Below are 19,449 nucleotides of genomic sequence, written 5' to 3'. Positions count from 1 at the left end.
GAGAGAGTCTGATGACTGATTATACATAAGAATTGTCCGGATTATAAAATCCGAAATAGTAAACATGAATCCGAATTTTAAAATCCGGAATGCACAAGGGCATTTTTAGAAATTTTACAGGGCGCGGGAGAAGGCAGTAGGGTGGGAAAGTAATAGTCCATGTTTAAAGGACCCAAAACTATTACCACTTGGACTAATTCATTATTGATTTTGTTACACTTTTTATTCTTGCATTGGACATTCATCTCATCATTTATATTTATTTTTAATTTTTTGTGAAATATTTATATTTATTTTTATGATATTATTATAATTGTAAATTTAAATAAATTCAATCTAATATACTGACACGTGTATTCGTGGACACAAACTTATAAAACTTATTTAATATCTAACCCGGGCAACGCCGGGTCTCTAAACTAGTATAGAATATACAACGATTGAACTGTAAGTAGCTTGTCCAAGAAGAAAAAGATTGAAAAAAAAAATCGAAAAAATAAATAAATCTGCCTCTATAAAAGAAACACAATATCTCTCCTCAAAGTAACTTTTACCTTTACCTTTCACTTTTCACCCCCAAACAAACCCAAACCCTAGTTGAACAGAACACGATGTCAATCTCTCTCAAAACCGCGGACGGCGTCGTTTTCGAAGCCACACCATCTCTCACCAAGAACATGAAAGCCATTCGAACCATCATCGAAGACTCCGACGCCGACGTCTCCGTCATTCCTCTCCTCAACGTCTCCTCTTCCCACATCAACAAGATCATCGAGTACCAAACTCTCTCCGACGACGGCAAGGTGAAGGAGTTTTCCGTCGAGAATCTCAACAACGACGAGTTGAAGGAGTTTCTTTTTGCTGTTCATTACTTGAATATGGAGAGTCTTTTTGAGGTTTTGACTCAGGCTGTTGCGGATCGGATCAAGAACAAGAATGTTGGATACGTGAGAAAGTATTTTGGTATTGAGAGTGATCTTACGCCGGAGGAAGAGGCGGCGATTCGTTTGAAGAATCAATGGAGTTTTGATGGTGCTGAGGTTGAATCTGATGAAGAATGAAAATCTTGTATTTCAATGTTTACTAAAGAAATTAGACTTAAACCCTAACGTAATAGATTATCAAATTAGGTTTTTTTTTAATATTTTGGGATATGATGTGAATTTTGGATGTGATGGTTTGAAATTTGAATTGATTAAGAAATGGTTTCTATTTTATATTTTATTTTATTTTCTGCTATTCAATTTACTAGTATTTTATTTTTGTGTTTAAATAATTTGAACTCGATTGTGGTATGTTATCGTTGGTTGCTATTTGCAAGAAACCCTAATTTTGTTGACATTCACCAGTGTTTGTAGGGGGTAGTGAATTTGGACTATGAAGTATTAGCCAATTTTGCGGTAGAATCCTTAATCAAAGTCTTGTTGCGGTAGAAACCCTTAATCAGTCTTTTATTTGAAAAAAAAATTTGTGAAATTGAGCAAAGTAAAATACCCAACTTAATCACAATTTTTGAACATTATCGTAATTCCAAAATCGTCTTTGACATTGTGTAACATTAGTCAAATTGGCCCCTTTGTCAACTTTGAATTGGTCTCTCCTCGTCACTTAAAGTTGAACTAATAGAGTTAGTTGAAAGTCGCGGACAATTATGATACAATTTTAAAAACAACAATGTTGAGGACTATTTTGTAACAACAAATGAAAGTTTTGTATATAGATGATTTTCCAGCACATCACTTTCTATAGCTTCCTATATATGCTATGAACTTGTGATGGTTCCAAAAGACAGTGAGGCAAAGCAGAGTCGTTGGCTACACCCTTATATATGTATTCAAAACCTGAGTACTACAATGCTAATTTCTTGAATGGTGTTGAGATATTTTAACACCACAATGTTGATAAGAAGGATTTTGGAGGTCTTAAGAATCTTGTTGCAACTGCTGCACCACGTGTTGTTACTTGTTGCGTAGGCTATAACCTCAAAGATACTCTAATTCATATTCATTGGATATGGACTTTGGTGCAAGGGAAATACCAATTCTTTTGTGCTTGGTAGTTCTATTGAAGTTTTGTATTAGGCGGCCTAGAGTGTGACTTACTTTTGAAGGTAATTTGCTCTCGCAGCCACGCCATAACAACCTAGTGTCACTTTTGAGCTATTGCAACGAAAATGATGAGATGATACTTGTTTATGACTTCATGTCCAATGGAACTCTTCATGACCATCTTCATTTGAACCACAGAGACCAACCTCATTTGTCATGGATTTAAAGGCTTTAAATTCGCATTAGATTTGCAAGAGGTTTGCATTAGTTACATTGAATCTTCTTTGGATTGAGCATCGGGGTGACCACTAGCTGTTGAAATCAGAGCTTGCTGGAAAGAAAGATCGTCAAGACAAGAATGTGAAAAATAAAACTGAAGAAGAAGCATGGATCTATGTTGTTGTGTAAAAGCCACATTTGTTGCAAAATAGTCCTCGACATTGTTTTAGCTGCAGCCCCAGGCAAGGGATGTAACATATCAAACGCATATCAATTCTATATTCTTCAATCGAATGCGGGCATACGTCTAATTATATGGTAAGAATGTGAATTGCAATTAGGCTCCATCAATTTAATTATTCAAGCCTAAACTTATTTTTTTTTTTTAAATCAAATGTGCTGGAATCTGGAGGGTAAGGGTAAAAATTCTGTGAATAAATTCTCATTTCGTTATCCAAGAATTGGCATGACGAAAAAAGAAGAATTTCACTTTAAAAAAGGGGACATGGCTTCACAAACATGGCAGAGTAAATTTACTAGTGTAAACGTCGAACGAGGATGATTTTAATACCAATTCTTCGAGGTTTAAAAGCTCCATGACCAACTAAAAACAATCACATTGAAACCAAAAAATAATGACGTTATGTTGTGGTATTAGTGATCTGGACAACCCTTCCATGTCTGAAGTACATCTAAAAACATAATGGAACAGAACGTACACATTAACAGCAAATAATAAAGCTTTCACTTCGTAAAGTTTGATCTCTTCTTGTTTTTGTTTAGAGAGTGATCTTGATGTGTTACGTGGTGTAATGAAACTAATTAACGCAGGAAACAAGCAACATAGTATTATTTAGTTCTCGATTTGTTAAGTTATTGAAATGCTATATCCAAAGTCTTGATTTTTTTGTTCCTTTTGTTTAAAGCCTAATAATAGATGGTATTTTTTAATTACAAAGTTTAGATGCACTCACTACAAACTTCTTGTGAAAACTTGTTAGAGTCTATATATTTTGCTGGCTTATTTCTTTAACAGGTTGTGGAAAATACTGGACAACAAAAACATGACTTGATCTAATCTATGTGTACACGGTGCTTAAGAAACAATTTGCATGTTGAATTAATGACAATTCTTTATGCCCTTGATTTGGCTAGGAACGAAGACCATAGAATTAAAGTTTGTTTGTCTGACTCAGAATTGTTGGAACTGATTTTGGAGCCTATTTCAAGGTGATAAGTATTCATCATTGTTTCGTTATTTGATACCATGTTTGCTACTTGATTCTTCAAGAACACCTAGATTACGGAGACTTCTTCTATTCCTGTTTATTCCATGCAAATTCATCAAAAGTCAAAATGGTTATCATCAGAAAATTCACTCCCATCTGAGAATTCATAATATTCAAAATCATTGTCAAACAAAAGGTCTATGTCTGAGATCCCATCTGGATAATCTTCATCGGAGGGATCATATGGAAGCAATAAATACTTGATTTGTTCTTTACATCTCTTCTCCAAAATTCCTATCAAATTAACATTGAGACGCAGACATATGTCAAGAGATTCAAGGTGAGGACAACCATCAAGAAGAGCAAGCAAACCATCATTAGTCTCAGTGGGATCATGTGCCACCAGGTGGTCTCTTTTTAAGTCCAGATGTGATGGACAATGCTCGAGGAGTTTAGTTTGGCTTTTGGTATGAAAGTTAATGTTACAAAGTCTCGTGTTATGTGCTCTCGTTTTATTCATATGGAACATAAGCGAACTCTCAAAGCAATATCTTCTATATCCTTTGTGTCAGACTTAGTACCTATTTTGGATTTTCTATTATCCACGGGAGAGTTCGCCAAGAGGTATAGAATTATATTTTTGAAAAATCTCAAGAGTTGTCTAGCTTCTTGGAAGGGAGCCATTCTTAATAAGGGGGTAGGGCTTCCAGAACATTTAAGAGGCTAAAATCTAATTAAATTATTAAGGAGTTGGTGTTTCTTGATCTTGCAACTCTTAATCTTTTTATTAAAAAAACTTGTGGAACTTAAGAGTAAATACTCAACTTCATCCTCTGACTTCAGTCACTTGCTTCAAGTTACTATTTCAAATTCGTCTCTGATATTGCGTGCAACGTTAATCAAATTGGTCTCGACATCACTTCCAATTAACTAATATTGTTAATGTTGCTTAGTTGACAGTTATCTTACACTTGACAGAATTTTCGAAATAAAGGTCGGAGAAGAAGAGAATGGAGGAAAGAAAATTGGTGAAAAAACATAGATCTTTGCTGTTGAGTGAAAACCACATTTTTTGCAAAATAGTCCCTCAGCATTGTGGTGGCGAGGAGGGCTGTATAATAATGTGGTGCTGTTTGTACAGTTTGATAGGTTTTTTTTCCTGCTGTTCCTTGCAGTTGGTATGATTCAATGGTCTGGATCGAATGTGCTGGTGTGTGTTGCGGCTTTGGAGTTTCCATGCAGGACTTGTTTTGTTATGTTATGAAGTGAGACAGATGATTTATAGCGTTTTCTGTCTTTCTGCTGCATATATTTTGTTCCATTCTTGTAACAAGTCCTGGAAGTAGCTTTGTGGTGTATCCAGGAGATGCATTGTGTGTCTTTTTAAATTAGTGTCTGTATTGGCATCTCTATTTGGTGTGCTTTGGCCATGTAGTTAATTACTCTTGGATTGGTATCGTACAAAAACAATGCATGTATGGTTTTATAGTTCAACTTTCGAGCAAATGATAGGAAGAGATATCTACAATCCTTCATAGAATGTTGGTAGAATTTTCTAACTATGATGTTGGGTTTGAACATTTCAATAAAATCTTATACATATGTGGCAACCTTTATGTTTAGATTTGTATCGTAATGGTCCTCAACATTCGATGAGGTGTGAGATAATGTGTTAACTCAGCAACGATAAATCGGTTAGTTAATGGGAAGTGACAGATTTGAATAATGTTGCACAATGTCAGGAAGTATTTACTCAATTGAATAGGTCAGTATCCTTGAGAATGCTGTAACTTGTTTGTATCAAGATGCTTGAGCAGAAGTTGATTGGATTTATTCTAATGCTACTTCGATCGAATATATGATGTTATCTACATGGAGAGTTTGAATCTACACAATCGTGATAAATTCCTAAGCAAATATGAATGAGTTGAAGCATTGTTAGATGCAGATCCAGGTAAGGGATGTAACATATTAAACACATTGATTCTAATATTTTTCAATCAAATGTGGGCATACATCTAATTATATCTTATATCGGAAACCTTTCAAAAAATAAAATAAAATAATATCGGAAGAATGTGAATTGCAATTAGGTCTCAACAATTTAGTTATTCAAGCCGAAACCTAAGTTTTTGAAGCCAAGTGTGCTAGAATCTGCAGGGTAAGGGTAAAGAATTCTATGAACAAGTTTTCATTTCATTCTCCAAGAATTGGCAACACGAAAAAAAAATTATTTGATTTTAAAAAACGGGACATGACTTCACAAAGATGATATTTTGGATGAGCGGACATCACCATGATTTTGTCAATCTCACCTATCATCCGAACATGACAGATAATTACTAGTGTCGAGGGAGGATGACTTTAATACTGATTCCCAGAGGTTTACAATCACAAAAGGTTTAACAGTTCCATGACCAAAACTAAACACAATCACATTGAAATAAAAAAATTATGACGATATGTTGTAGTATTAGTTATTTGCATCCCAAAATTTACAACAATGTTTTTTGGCTGGATAGCCCTTCCATGTCTGAAGTACACCTAGAAACATTATGGAACAGAACCTACATTGACAGACAATAATAAAGCTTTCACTTCGTAAAGTTTGATCTCTTCTTGTTTTTTGTTTTGGTTGGGGGGTAAAAAAAAGTATAGCAGCTAAATGTGAAGAAAAGATATAACCTATCTGGTGAACATGTATACGACTATGAGAAAACTACTCTCTTCACAAAATGGCTACATCAGTACAAAGAGACTGATGAACAAGTGCTCCCTTTACACCTCAAAAATGCCTCAACCCTCGTAACTAATGAATAATCCTGAAAGCTCAGATTAAATGAGGAATTCACCAAAATCTGCGGCAGAATGGAGACTTTCAATGGCAAGCTAAAAATATGCATCTATCTACCTGTTTAAAGGTTCTAACTGGACTTCCATTCTTGCAGAAGCCTGTGAATCTTTATTTGTTGAAAGTGGAATTGTTGGACTCAAGAGATCAATGGAATCATCTTCCTCATTGCCAAGCACCCAATTTCCTCTTCCAAATATCCGATCCCGTGCTCGCTGCTTCTCGCGGTATTCGAAATAAGCAATACTCAATGCACCTACTAAGAACCAAATTATCATTGCCCAAGTGAGTCCATGAACGTTTTCCAAAGCATATCTGTCTCCCAAATGCTTCATGCCAGTAAAAAGTGCTGCAATGCCAACAAAAATGGCAGATCTGCCAACAATTATGTGCAAATATTCCCAAATTATCCTTTTAAACGTTGGCTGCTCCCCATTTGATGGTTTTGGGACCCTGAGGAATGCATTAGCTGGTTGTATGCAAGCTAAAACTATTGCAGCAATTCCAAATTTAACATGTGTTGAGCTAACATGAAAACCGCGAAGCTCAGCAACCGCAAAAAGAAGTGCAAGAAAAATTATTGCTAGCCCTGAGTATTGCAAGTAAACATGAATTTTGTACCAATTATCACCCTTCAAATGTTTCAGGTACCTGGCTGCCAAGATACCTCCAGGAAGCAAGATACCCCATGCAAGAAACATCATAAAACCATGCACGGCCAAAACTGGAAGCAAATCCTGCTCTGCTTCTGCAGAACCACGCATCAGCTGAACAAGTATAGGTCTGCTACTAGTTACAGTATGCATATTCCTTTCAGTAAGATGTTCATTACTCCATCTACTACCCATTGCCCATATGACTTTAAGTGGAGTTGTGGGATCAATGATGTTGTTACATTCTGGCCTTTTGCCCCTACTACAAGATGGAACCAAGGGACGTGTAAATTCCAATGTAATCATGCCGTTTTCTGTTTTGCATCTCACATGTGTGAGATTCTCCTGTGTAAGATGTATGCTCGAAGCATCCTGTCCATCAATCCAGTAAGTGTTAACACGACCAACACCATTGTCATCAACCCATCCCACATATGTATAACTGTTTATCATTCCACTGCCAAATCCTATGGCAAGATAACCACTCTTTTTCTCACCACGAGCAGCAATAGATATTGAATCCTTTGACAATGTCCAAAAGAAGGTAACCTGTTGATCATCCAGAACAACACTGTTGTTATACATGTCGGACAGACCCCCGTCCACAACCTCCACTCTCCAACCCATTTTCTTCTCATACACCGAATGATAGTAGATCTGATCAGGAGTGTTCCTATCAGGAGCCCAAACTAGTTCCGTGGGACTAGCCTGAACACCATGAGCCTCAGGACCACCAGCATAAATTGTCTCAGTTAGATTCCTCAGTGTGGCATTCCCACCAATGGGATCTGTAGTAATATAAAGCGCAACATCATGCCCGGCTTGTATAGAAAACGTAACCGGCACTCCTCTTTCCACTCTCAACACAGGAGCTTCCTTTTTGTTGATGTAAAGAATCTTGGCAGGATTTGGCGGGTTAGGGTAATGCAAAGCCGGACCAGTGGAAACAACCAATGGAACTTTTGCATCAGCAATGATCACATCTTGATCCTCTTTATCACCAGCATCTAAAGGACCTTTACAATCATTCACATTCTGAGAAACATTGAGAACCAAATGACCAAAAGTCTCAAACGGAAGACCGCCATGGTTCTGAGGAAGATAATGCGGTAAAACAGTATCCGGAGCTCTCATCTTCCCCAACGCCCAAATAACAGTCATGTTAGCCGATTGAACAACAGATTGATCATATTTACCATCAACCTGACTCAAAGGTCTCTTATATCTAACCAACGAAACCCCATCACTCCTATGCCCGTATATCAACCTTGTATCATTCACCAAACCAACTCTATCCGGACCTTCATATATCGAATCAGGACAAACCCCTTCGACAGATCCATCTTCACTATTCTTCACACACTCACTATACTTAGTAATAAAAAAATCATCCACAAATGGCAACCCGTCTTCCTTAAAACCCGTAACCGCCACATCAGCACCAATCATAAGCTCGGAATCAGTAGCATTAGGGTTAGCCCAACCAAAAGCCATGTAATTCATAACCCCAGTTGCACCTTCTAAACCAATCTCAATTGAATCCTCCTTCAAATTCAAACTCCAACGTACCCTAAAATCCTTAGACAAAACCTTACAATTATCAAACATAGTTGGCTCAGTATGAACACTTACCTTATTCTTCTCCTTCTCCTTCTCCTTCCCATCTCCTCCCTCGTTCTTCGTGGTGATATTTTGAATCAAAACATGACCAAAATTTGATGCAGTTGGAATATCCCAAACAGAAAGAACAGGGATCATATCCCAAGTAACATTCTTCATCAATTGAACAACGAATGTTAAATTGGCGTAAGTATGATTAAGTTTATGATCTGAAACAATGAATCCTCCATTGGTGAAATTATCAAAATCTGTATCAATTGCACCCCACCAATGCACATCAGAGCCAGATAACATATCAAATTGAGAAACCCTAAAAGAGCAATCATCAATGATTTTGAAATGGCCTCTGAGTTGATGTTGAACCATAGTGAAATCGGATTCGAAATCGATGAAGGAACTGTTTCGAGTGCATTTCGGAGCAGGATCTGCATATCCGAAAACGAACAAGGATAGGAAAATCAATAAAGTTTCACGAAGCATGTGGAAAGATCAGAATTGAGTTAAGCGGGTATATTTCGGATTCCGGTGGATCCGAATCGCCGCTAGTGATCGGAGAAGTTAAAGTTAGTTGCGATCGCCGTCGTCGATCACGGTGGTTTTTATTTTCTAAAAAAGGAAAATAAGGAAAAAAGTGTTATTAGTTGTTGTGATTGGTGTTTCGGGCTTTGTGTTTGATGTGTAACAGCTTGTGTGATGCGGTGTTGATAGTTGAAGAAAACAAAGAACTCAAGTTTCTTCAATACTTTATTCAAAGTATTAAAAAAATAAGAGATTTGATAAAAAAAAAAAAAAAGTTATGTAAACCATGTTTTGTCTTTGTTTTCTAGCATGATTTTTTTAATGTAAATAAATAATTAAAGAAGTTAATTTCACAATACGTGGCAACGAAGATTGACTCAATTGATAAAGAGTTTGATAGATTGTGGATTCATCTTCTATTATCCATGTGATAGTTTATTTGATTGTAAATGTACAAAAAGTTATATACATTCACTTTCTTATTTGTTTCTCTAATAAAATTCAATTCCAGGCCTTGTTTAATAATTTTTATATAATCAATTAATTATATAAGTCAAAAGTTTGTGCATGACATTAGTGGTTGAAGAGTATGTCGTCATATTCGATTCAACAATGACATTAGTGGCTGTTATGTTACAAAACATTTTGGAGAGAAAAAAGTTCAAACCCACTAATAACAAAGATAGATATACGATTAATACTAGGTCGTTACATAAGTCACTTTGTTTTTCCGATAAAAAAAGTTTTTTTTTTTAAAGAAAAAGTCACTTTTCTTTAGTCAATTTGAAGGGAAAGAAGCACTAGTATAGGCGTAAAAACAAAAACAAGGTATGTGAAATCAAAATCAAAGAACTTTTGTGACGTTATCTAATGTACAATTTATAAGAAAAACATATTTTCCACCTACAAAGTTTTATAATGCGATGATAACTGGACACTGAGGTAGTTGCCCTTGCTGGTAGTATTAAACTACTGGCAGTCTAGCACACCATCGTTTCACCATGAACTCATCAAAATGCTAATCATTTTTTACTTCTATTTTAGATAAGTTAAGGAAACTGCACTTTACAAAACCTTAGTTCAGAGCCAAACTATAACTTTCATATATTCAAATATAAAGCAGAGAAATTGCATCTTACATCTATCAGATAAACACAAGTTGCAAAATGATTGTACTTCACAAAGGTACAATATGATTATCCGCAATTTACCCATATAGAAGACTGTCACACTGTGACAGCCTACCAAATTCATTAAACAAGCATCACTATTCAGAAAATTCAGAAAATGATTGTACTTCACAAAGGTACAATATGATTATCCGCAATTTACCCATATAGAAGACTGTCACTATGACAGCCTACCAAATTCATTAAACAAGCATCACTATTCAGAAAATTCATCAAAACAACATTGTTCGGCCGTTCTTGACTTTCATATTATCCAATGTTTAAGAGAAACAAGTGACCAAGACATTTACAACACATTTCTCCTCTTGTGCTGAAATGTTTCAAAAGCCATAGGGGTTATCATCAGAAAAATCACCCTCACCTAAGAAGTCATCATAATCTTCATAATCATAATCATAACCATAGTCAGACATCAAATCACTCTCATCTGCATCGTCTTCAACAGGTGATCCATAATCATCACATTCAGATGTTTGAAATGGATAGTCATCAGTGGCGTCATGTGGAAGCCGAAAATACTTGATCTGCTCTTTACACCGCTTCCCCAAAGTTCCTACCAAATTAACATTGAAACACCGACGTATGTCAAGAGATTCAAGGTGAGGACAGCCATCAAGAAGAGCAACCAAACCATCATTAGTCATCTCGTTTCCGATAAGCTGGAGATGGCGCAACCCAGGCATGTATTTTGCAATAGCAAATGCCTCATCATTCTTATCATATGCATCATCATCGTCATCATCATATTCAATGTGTGGATGTCTGTACCCTTGACTGTTGAATTTCAATGTTTTCAATTGAGGGCAACATCGGCCAATTGCTTCGAAAAGACGAGCGGATAAGTTGCTGATTGATATATCAAGTTCCTCTAAGCGAGGAAACTTTTCAGCAGCATCACACAATCCTTCATCTGATATGCTCCAGCAAGATGCAAGACGAAGGCGTTGTAGATGACTTGCGCTGAAAAATGCCAAGACAACAAGTTGAGATACTGTTACACAGAGATAATATCAAAAACATTTGTGACTTTAGTTAACTATCTAAAAATGACAAATTTTCGTACATCACATAAGAACATTTTAGGATATAAACATACGCACAAAAAAGTAGTTTGTATTACAAACATAGGCAAGTTTTCACTTCCAGCAATAACTACATCACACACATAAAAAAAAATCTATATGATAGCAATATCTAAAGTTTAATACAAAGGACAATTGATGGTTATCCTTCAAACAAAGTCTCACTTACTAACATTGTTATCACTAATAATATAAGATGGATAAAAGGACAAACAGAAATGATAACTTGGCTTCTGACAATGAGAGATAAATGAACTTTCTTTGTCTAACTGAAAACAACCCACCAGACAAGTGACAAAATTTATGAAACCTAAATGTAAATTAATATCATAGCTCTGTAGGTATGGGATGATTACGTTTAATATTTCTTTTGTCAGGAAACTTAAGCATTGTCAATGAATAGAATGAACTGAATTGATCAGTTTTCTAATCCTTTTCATTCCTACATCATCACCAACTAAACAGAGTCTATATACATTTCTAGTCAAAATCCCAGATCCTAATTTGAGAGTTGGGTAATATTACTTTCGAGTAATATTATTTTGAGAAGAAACATGCCTGCCACCATTAGTTACACTAAGTTCAATCGTCTAGATCTACTTCAAATTTATACAAAAACACAAGTTTATTACTTTCAAGTTCAAATGCAGCTACGACAATCATAAGCATTAATTTATCATTCTCTAACATGTCGGATTTTGAACTAAAGTGACAAATTAAGATGATACCAGCTATTATTCCTGTGAATTAAAAAACAACATAGCCACAATGAAGCATATAATTGTGAAATAAAAAACGAAAATGTTATAGAAGAAAGTGGAACATACGAATTAGCGATACGGTGGAGAAGATCATCAGTACCAAAATACTCGATGTTGATATCAATTATGTGACCGGAGCTGTAATCAACTGCGCGTTGGCATAAAGTCTCTAAATCGAGCTGATAGTCAGGTTCGCCTAAATTGGGCATGTCGATGGTGCGAAAGAGAAAAGGGTCTTTGGAGATTTTGCGCCAAGTGGTGCAAACATTGTGAGCGCGAACGAGAAGATCGATTGTGTCGAGCTTTCGGAAAATGGATAAGACTGCATCTCGTGGAAGATCTAGCCAGTTTCGTTCTCCAGAATCGATTATTGGTTTCGAATTCGAAGTAGTGGAAGACGATGGTAACGATGGTGGTGGTTTTGGTGGTAAGGATTCCATTGAATTGAATTGAAGAATTAGGGTTTGAGGATTGCGGTGGCGAGACACATAGTCATAGAAATGTAGACAAATGCAAAATGGATTTGGGATATAATTTTAACTTTTAACCTTGAAAACAATTTTTTTTTTATCGTGTAATACTCCCTCTGTTTTAAAATGAGTGTCGCTTTAGGCTTTGACACACGGATTAAGAAATGGAATGAAATAATCATTGGATATAACGCTTTTACTAAATTGTCCTTACTTTATTAGAAAAAGACAAACTTAAAGTTGCATTGTAAATTGTGTGAGAGAAAAGTTTGAGAGGGTAAAGTTGGAAGAAAAAAATTAAAGTTGTATTGGAAATGTAAAGCGATATTCATTTTGAAACAATTTTTTTTGGCTAAAGTGCAGTGGCGGAGCCCTTCATGGGCTGGGGTGGGCCACCACCCGGAAAAATTAAAAATTCAACGATTATAGGTCTATTTTGCGAGATTTTATATAATTTTGTGTCGGTTTTAGGTTTCGGTTGATCCAAATTCCCGCAAAGTGGTGTAGTGGCCCACCCGAAAAATTTAAATAATTCAATTATACGTCTGTTTTGTGAGATTTTATACAATTTTATGTCGGCTTTAGGTTTCTGTTGATCCAAATTCCCGCAAAGTGGTGTAGTGGCCCACCCGAAAAATTTAAATAATTCAATTATAGGTCTATTTTGCGAGACTTTAAACAATTTTTTAACGGTTAATTTTAGTGGCCCACCCCAACTTTTTTTCTGGTTCCGCCACTGCTAAAGTGATACTCATTTTGAAACGGAGGGAGTAAAAAACAGCAACATCCAAACTAAACCACATTGACTTGGTTTTTATTTTAATACACAATGTTCAAGCAATCATTTCCTTTTATAAATCTTTAACAGTTCGGGGCACTGATTAACATTTTCCTTAAAGGGTCTTGTAATTACTACTATATTTTCTTTCTACTTTTAGCTTCTTAACCAGTGCTCTGGAACACCGGTTAACAAGACCCTTATTTTAATAGTCAAGAGAACCAAATCAAACTAAACCGCATGTTTTTTTACATTTTGCCTCAAAACTGAATCAATCGAACCACAAAAACCCCAAACTTTTCTATTATGCTTTTAACTCTTTTTTTACAATTATTTAATTTATCTTTTCTATATTAGACGATTTTGTGAAGTAACTTACGATATCTCTTTTCAATTTCATACAAAATTAATAATATTTCTTAATACTTGTAAAATAACATAAACAACTTATAATTTGGGACAGAGTGAATAGTTTTAAAGGTTGTTTTTTTTTTTTCCGGGCAAAGAACAAAAAAGTGGTCAAAAGAGTAACCATCACTCAAGTATTTTACTCAATAATAGATATTATTTTATTATTTTCTTTCTATATTTTCTCAAATGTATGTTGTATTCAAACGAAGTGTCTAAATACTTGTGACCAATCAAGTATTTTCCTCTCGAATACTGTTGGCGGCTTTTTTGCTACAAAATATTCTGTTTTTATTCAGTAAACAAATTTTTGAGCTTATAATTTGTAAGTTAATAAAACCAAAATAGACATGTTTAGTATTAATTTTTTTTCTATAATTTTTTTAAACTAATATATAGTTTTTTTACAAGCTACTTCATGTAGTTTTTTTACAAGCTACTTCATGTAGATTACAATTTATCATTGTCTCTCTCAATTATACCCCTGTTATCTTTATTAAAAAATAATAATATTAATAACATCATTTTTAAGTTGTTTCATATTCATAAACTAATAACAAACAATTTAGATATATCTTTTATGGTGATATTTAGGGTGTACAAGCGTTAACTTGTGCACCATGGAAAAGTAAATTTTGATCATTAGATTATAGAGGAATACTGATCTTATCATGGTTACATAAATATTATGTATTTTATACGCGTGAGTATAGAAAATAATGAGTTTCTGGTAATTTTATGGTTGTTAAATGAGTTGGAGATTTTTGGGTAATTTTAAAAAAATAAATATATATTCAATTAAAAAACATCACGTAATTTTAAATGTCTAATAAACATGTATTTTGTCAACTCAGCATAGCACATTTGCAATTTTTCATTGTCACTTACCATCAAATATGTATTTTTAAATCACATGAGAGAGAATGACATCCAAACCCTAAATTTAAAGATAAACAAAATAAAATAAAATGACATCCAAAAACTTTAAAAAAAACAAAATCCATCATAATGTTGTAACTACTTTCAGAGGACCATATATTGAATTTTATCATCACATTAGACTAAGAGAATCCATACAAGTGAGTTTGATACCACATATTCACCCCAAATCTTTAGGCATTAAGTGTACAGTTCATATCACTTGTATGTTGCTTGCTCGATATACACTATTGCATATAATTTTAAACTTTAACTTACATTTGACACTTTAACATCTCTCGTTCAATTATGAGACTCCACATTCATCATCTACCACCAAGAACCACTATGCTTCCTCACAAAGTCAAATCGGACTATGATATCGTCTTTATACCTTATGAGGGAGGCAACACTAAATCAATCTATTAGACATAAAGCAATCATCTACCACCAAGAACCACTATGCTTCCTGACAAATCGGACTATGATATCGTCTTTATACCTTATGAGGGAGGCAACACTAAATCAATCTATTAGACATAAAGCAATTACACAAATGAGAATGATACACATCTTCATCCAATATTTTAAGTATGAAGAAATTATAACCCGTGTTTGACACGATATTCATACTAGTTTATAAGAAAAATATATTTTCCATTTACAAAGTTTTATTCTGCGATGGTGGTATTAAACTAATTATAGTCTAGCACACCAACGTTTCACCATGAATTCATGACTTAGGATCATTTTCATTTAATATCTTCTCCATTTCTTTCATTTGTAGAGATAAAGACATAATAAAATTTAAAAAAAATTAACTGTGGGACCCGTTTACTACTCTCTTCATTTCTTTCATTTGGAGATATATAGACACAAAAAAGTTTGAAAAAACATAATAGTGGTGGGACCCACTAAATGTCATCTACTTATTTTTTGGAGTCAAGATCCTCTCCATTTATTTCCCTCTCAATTTCCTTCGTTTAGAGAGATAAAGACACATAAAAAATAAAAAATAATTAATGATGGTGGGACCCATTTAATGATAGGACCCACAACTTATTTTTTGTGTCTATCTGTCTTCCAATTGCATCTTCCATTTGTTTTCCATTTATTTTTATAAATGGAGAGGATCTTAACCCGATTTTTTGTATCTATCTCTCATCAAATATAATGACATTATTCATTTATGTTAAGCAAATGGAGAGGATCTTTGCTAATTTTTTAGAGTTGGATCCTCTCAATTTATTGCTTTTTTTGTTGCTAGAATTCACCTTCAAGGTGAATAAGTGGGTGTCGGGGTTCAAACCTCAACCCCTGCATATAACAATGCATGTCCCTGCCAACTGAGCTATGTTTGAATAAAAAAAAAAAACATAAATAATGAATAGTTGTACTAAGTGTAGTAAAACCCACTACTTATATTTTTGTATCCATCTCTCACTAACGACAATCTCCATTTATTTTTATAAATGGAGAGATCCTTACTCAAATTCATCAAAATGCTAATCGTTTTTCACTTCTATATAGACAAGTCAAGGAAAAAAATTGTTAACCGCACTTTACAAAACTTAGTTCAGAGTCAAAACTATAACTTTCATATTTTCAAATATAAAGGCAGATAAATTGTTTCTTACATCTATCAGATCAGATAAACACTAGTTGCAAATTGAATGCGCTTCACAAAGGTACCATATGATTATCAGCAATTTACCCATATAAAAGACTGTCACTATGTAACCGCCTACCAAATTCATTAAACAAGTATCACTATTCAGAAAATTCATCAAAAAGTCATATGGTTTATCATCAGAAAAATGACTCCCACTTGAGAATTCATAATCTTCATAATCATATTCAGACAACAAATCTATGTCTGAGATCCCATCAGGATAGTCTTCAACGGGTGATCCATAATGACCTTCAGATATTTGAAATGGATAGTCATAAGGGAAAGCCGTAAAAATTTGATCTATATTTACATTCACATTTAGATGTTTTAAATGGATAGTCATCAGTGGCATCATGTGGAAGTCGTAAATACTTGATCTGTTCTTTACATCGCTTCCCCAAAGTTCCTACCAAATTGATATTGAAACACCGACGTAAGTCAAGAGATTCAAGGTGAGGACAACTATCAAGAAGAGCAAGCAAACCATCATTAGTCATCTTGTTTCCAATAAGCTGGAGATCGCGCAACCCAGGCATGGTTTTTGCAATAGCAAATGCCTCATTATCATCATCATATCTAACGTATGGATGTCTGTAATCTTCACCCACGGATTGAAAAGTTTTCAATTTAAAAGTTTTCAATTGAGGGCAACATCGCCCAATTGCTTTGAAAGGACGATGCTGAGTGATATATCAAGTTCCTCTAAGCAAGGAAACTTTTCAGCAACATCACACAATCCTTCATCTGATATGCTACAGCAACATGCAAGACGAAGGCGTCCTAGCTGATTTGCACTGTAAAATGTCAAGACAACAAGTGAAGAAATTGTTAGGCAGAGATGCTATCAAAAATATTTGTGGCGACTTTAGTTCAGTAACAAAAAATGACAAATTTTGTATTATAAATCACATGAGAACATTTTATAATATAAACATACGCACAAAAAACTAGTTTGAATTACAAACACAGGCAAGTTTTCACTTCCAGCAATAACTACATCATACACATAAAAAACATTTCTATATGCTAGACATGGACATATCTAGACATTCCGTATATGTGTGGCTAGAATTTAAAAAAATAAGAAATAACATTATTTGATACAATACAATTACAATGAAAATTGTCTCATATTCATTAGTTGAAAATGAGCTAAAATAACAACCTAATTTTGAAAAGAACGTTTCTTTCTGGGAAAATACTTGGGTGACATAATGTCACCGTGACATTAAATCTAGGCCACACAAAGGTGTTGTGTTGTGTGGCCCAGATGTTATGTGGCAATGTGTGTTGTGTGGCCCAGATTTAATGTCACAGTGACATTATGTCACCCAAGTGCTTCCCTTAACGTATAAGTTCCAAGACGATCATTTAACCACCGATCACTTATTTTATGACATAGCAACATGCAAGACGAAGGCGTCGTAGACGATTACATTTGATATTTCTTTTGTCGGGAAACTTAAGCATTGTCAATGAATATTGAATAGAATGAAGTAATTAAATTGATGAGTTTTGTAATCATTTTCATTTAATACTTTGTCTCCAACTACACAGAGTCTTTATACATTTCTAGTCAAAATCCCAGATCCTAATTTGAGAGTTGGGTAATATTACTTTCGAGTCCAAACATGCCTGCCACCATTAGTTACACTGAGTTCAATCCTCTAGATCCACTTCAAATTCAAAAATGCCTTCAACTTTATAGAAAAACACAAGTTTATTACTTTCAAGGTCAAAACCAGCCACAACAAAAAAATTCTTCTTACAAAAACATACCTTATATGCAAAAAAAAAAACCATCTATGTCTAATTTTCTCTAACATTAACATGTCGGATATTCGACTAAAGTGACAAATTTTTTCTAATATAACAGGCTATTATGATTGAGAATTCAAATTATAATAAAAATGAAACAAATATTTATTAGAATTAAACAAAGGAACATACGTAAATTTGTTTGCATGCAAATAGAGAGAAAAAACAAAACCTAGCCACAGCTGATATGGCGGAAAATAAACAAAGAGAAAACACAAACACCATGAAGCATATGACTGTGGATTAAAAAACGAAAAAATGTAGAAGAAAGTGGAACAGACTTATCAGCGATACGACGGAGAAGATATTGGTAGCAAAATACTCAATGTTGATATCAATTATGTGGCCGCAGCTATAATCAATGGCACGGTTGCATAAAATCTCGAAATACTTATTGCCGCCAAGACCAGTCATCCAGTCATGTCAATGGTGCGATAGAGGAAACGATCCTTGGAAATTTTGCACCACTTAGTGCAAACACTGGGAGCAAGAATCAAAATATCAATTGTGGAAAGCTTCTGGAAAATGGATAGGACCACACATTTTGTGGAAGATCCAGCCAGTTTCGTTCTCCGGAATCAATTATTGGTTTTGAATTCGATGATGATTGTTGTGGTAGAAAGGACTCCATGGAAGAATTACTTACTACTATTGTTTTTTGATGCTGTGGGAATCGCACACATTTCTTAGTTTCCATGGGAAGATTTTAGGGTTAGAGAATTGTGGTGGATACTTGTAAGCTAGCCGCGTTTTATGCTAAAAAATATTTTGGCTCTATCGAGTAGTAGGTTATCTTAGAGCTTATGCAAATAAATATGAAAAATAACTTATTTTAAGTTTATGAAAAATGATATAAGCTAGTAAAAAAAGTTATAAGTTGAAAAAATTGTTACTAAGACCCTGTTTGGATTGAGCTTATTTTGAGTTTATGAAAAAAAGCTTATGCAAATAAATAAGTTTTTATCTTAATTTATAAGTTCTCATTAACAAAAATTGTACCTTTATAAACTTTTTTTTCATAAACTACATTAACAACCTTATAAATATTTGCATCCGTTTGGTTTGAGCTTATTTTAAGCTTATAAAAAATAGCTTATGTAAATAAATAAGCTTTTATTTTATAAGTTCCCACTAATGAAAATCGTATTTTCATAAACTGTTTTTTCATTAACTACATTTAAAAATTATAAATAATACATAAAAACTTATTTAT

The 19,449-nt window shown here is 34.3% G+C and overlaps 3 protein-coding genes and 1 pseudogene across 4 annotated transcripts; 1 reads left to right on the top strand and 3 right to left on the bottom strand.

Annotated features, from left to right (window-relative positions):
- The first annotated feature begins 541 nt into the window (after window positions 1-541).
- Window positions 542-1,217, top strand: LOC146944281 (SKP1-like protein 14). The gene has a single exon (XM_085742664.1). The coding sequence runs from the start codon at window positions 612-614 to the stop codon at window positions 1,059-1,061; it is 450 nt and encodes a 149-aa protein (XP_085598790.1). The 5' UTR covers window positions 542-611; the 3' UTR covers window positions 1,062-1,217.
- A 4,717-nt stretch (window positions 1,218-5,934) lies between these two features.
- Window positions 5,935-9,330, bottom strand: LOC146944280 (DOMON domain-containing protein / dopamine beta-monooxygenase N-terminal domain-containing protein). Its single transcript, XM_085742666.1, has one exon. The coding sequence runs from the start codon at window positions 9,098-9,100 to the stop codon at window positions 6,404-6,406; it is 2,697 nt and encodes an 898-aa protein (XP_085598792.1). The 5' UTR covers window positions 9,101-9,330; the 3' UTR covers window positions 5,935-6,403.
- Window positions 9,331-10,218: 888 nt separating this feature from the next.
- LOC146944279 (F-box protein SKIP19-like) lies at window positions 10,219-12,686 on the bottom strand. 2 transcript variants are annotated; one of them, XR_015025888.1, is made up of 3 exons: window positions 12,239-12,686; window positions 10,500-11,289; window positions 10,219-10,380 (listed from the first exon to the last, which is right to left on the bottom strand). XR_015025888.1 is itself a non-coding variant. In XM_085742667.1 (2 exons), exons 1-2 carry the CDS (start codon window positions 12,610-12,612, stop codon window positions 10,650-10,652), a joined length of 1,014 nt encoding a protein of 337 aa, XP_085598793.1. In that variant the 5' UTR covers window positions 12,613-12,686; the 3' UTR covers window positions 10,219-10,649. The 2 variants fall into 2 exon arrangements, 1 of the variants encoding a protein (XP_085598793.1); XM_085742667.1 differs by having other exon boundaries at window positions 10,219-11,289.
- Window positions 12,687-16,351: 3,665 nt separating this feature from the next.
- Window positions 16,352-18,867, bottom strand: LOC146944278 (F-box protein SKIP19 pseudogene; annotated as a pseudogene).
- Window positions 18,868-19,449: the final 582 nt, after the last annotated feature.

Source organism: Medicago sativa, chromosome 2, assembly GCF_051527215.1.
Source record: "Medicago sativa cultivar Bolivia chromosome 2, Bolivia_mono, whole genome shotgun sequence".
In the NCBI taxonomy this organism is placed as follows: domain Eukaryota; kingdom Viridiplantae; phylum Streptophyta; class Magnoliopsida; order Fabales; family Fabaceae; genus Medicago; species Medicago sativa.
Note: the sequence above shows the minus strand (reverse complement) of the source record. Positions and strands in the feature narration are given on the sequence as shown.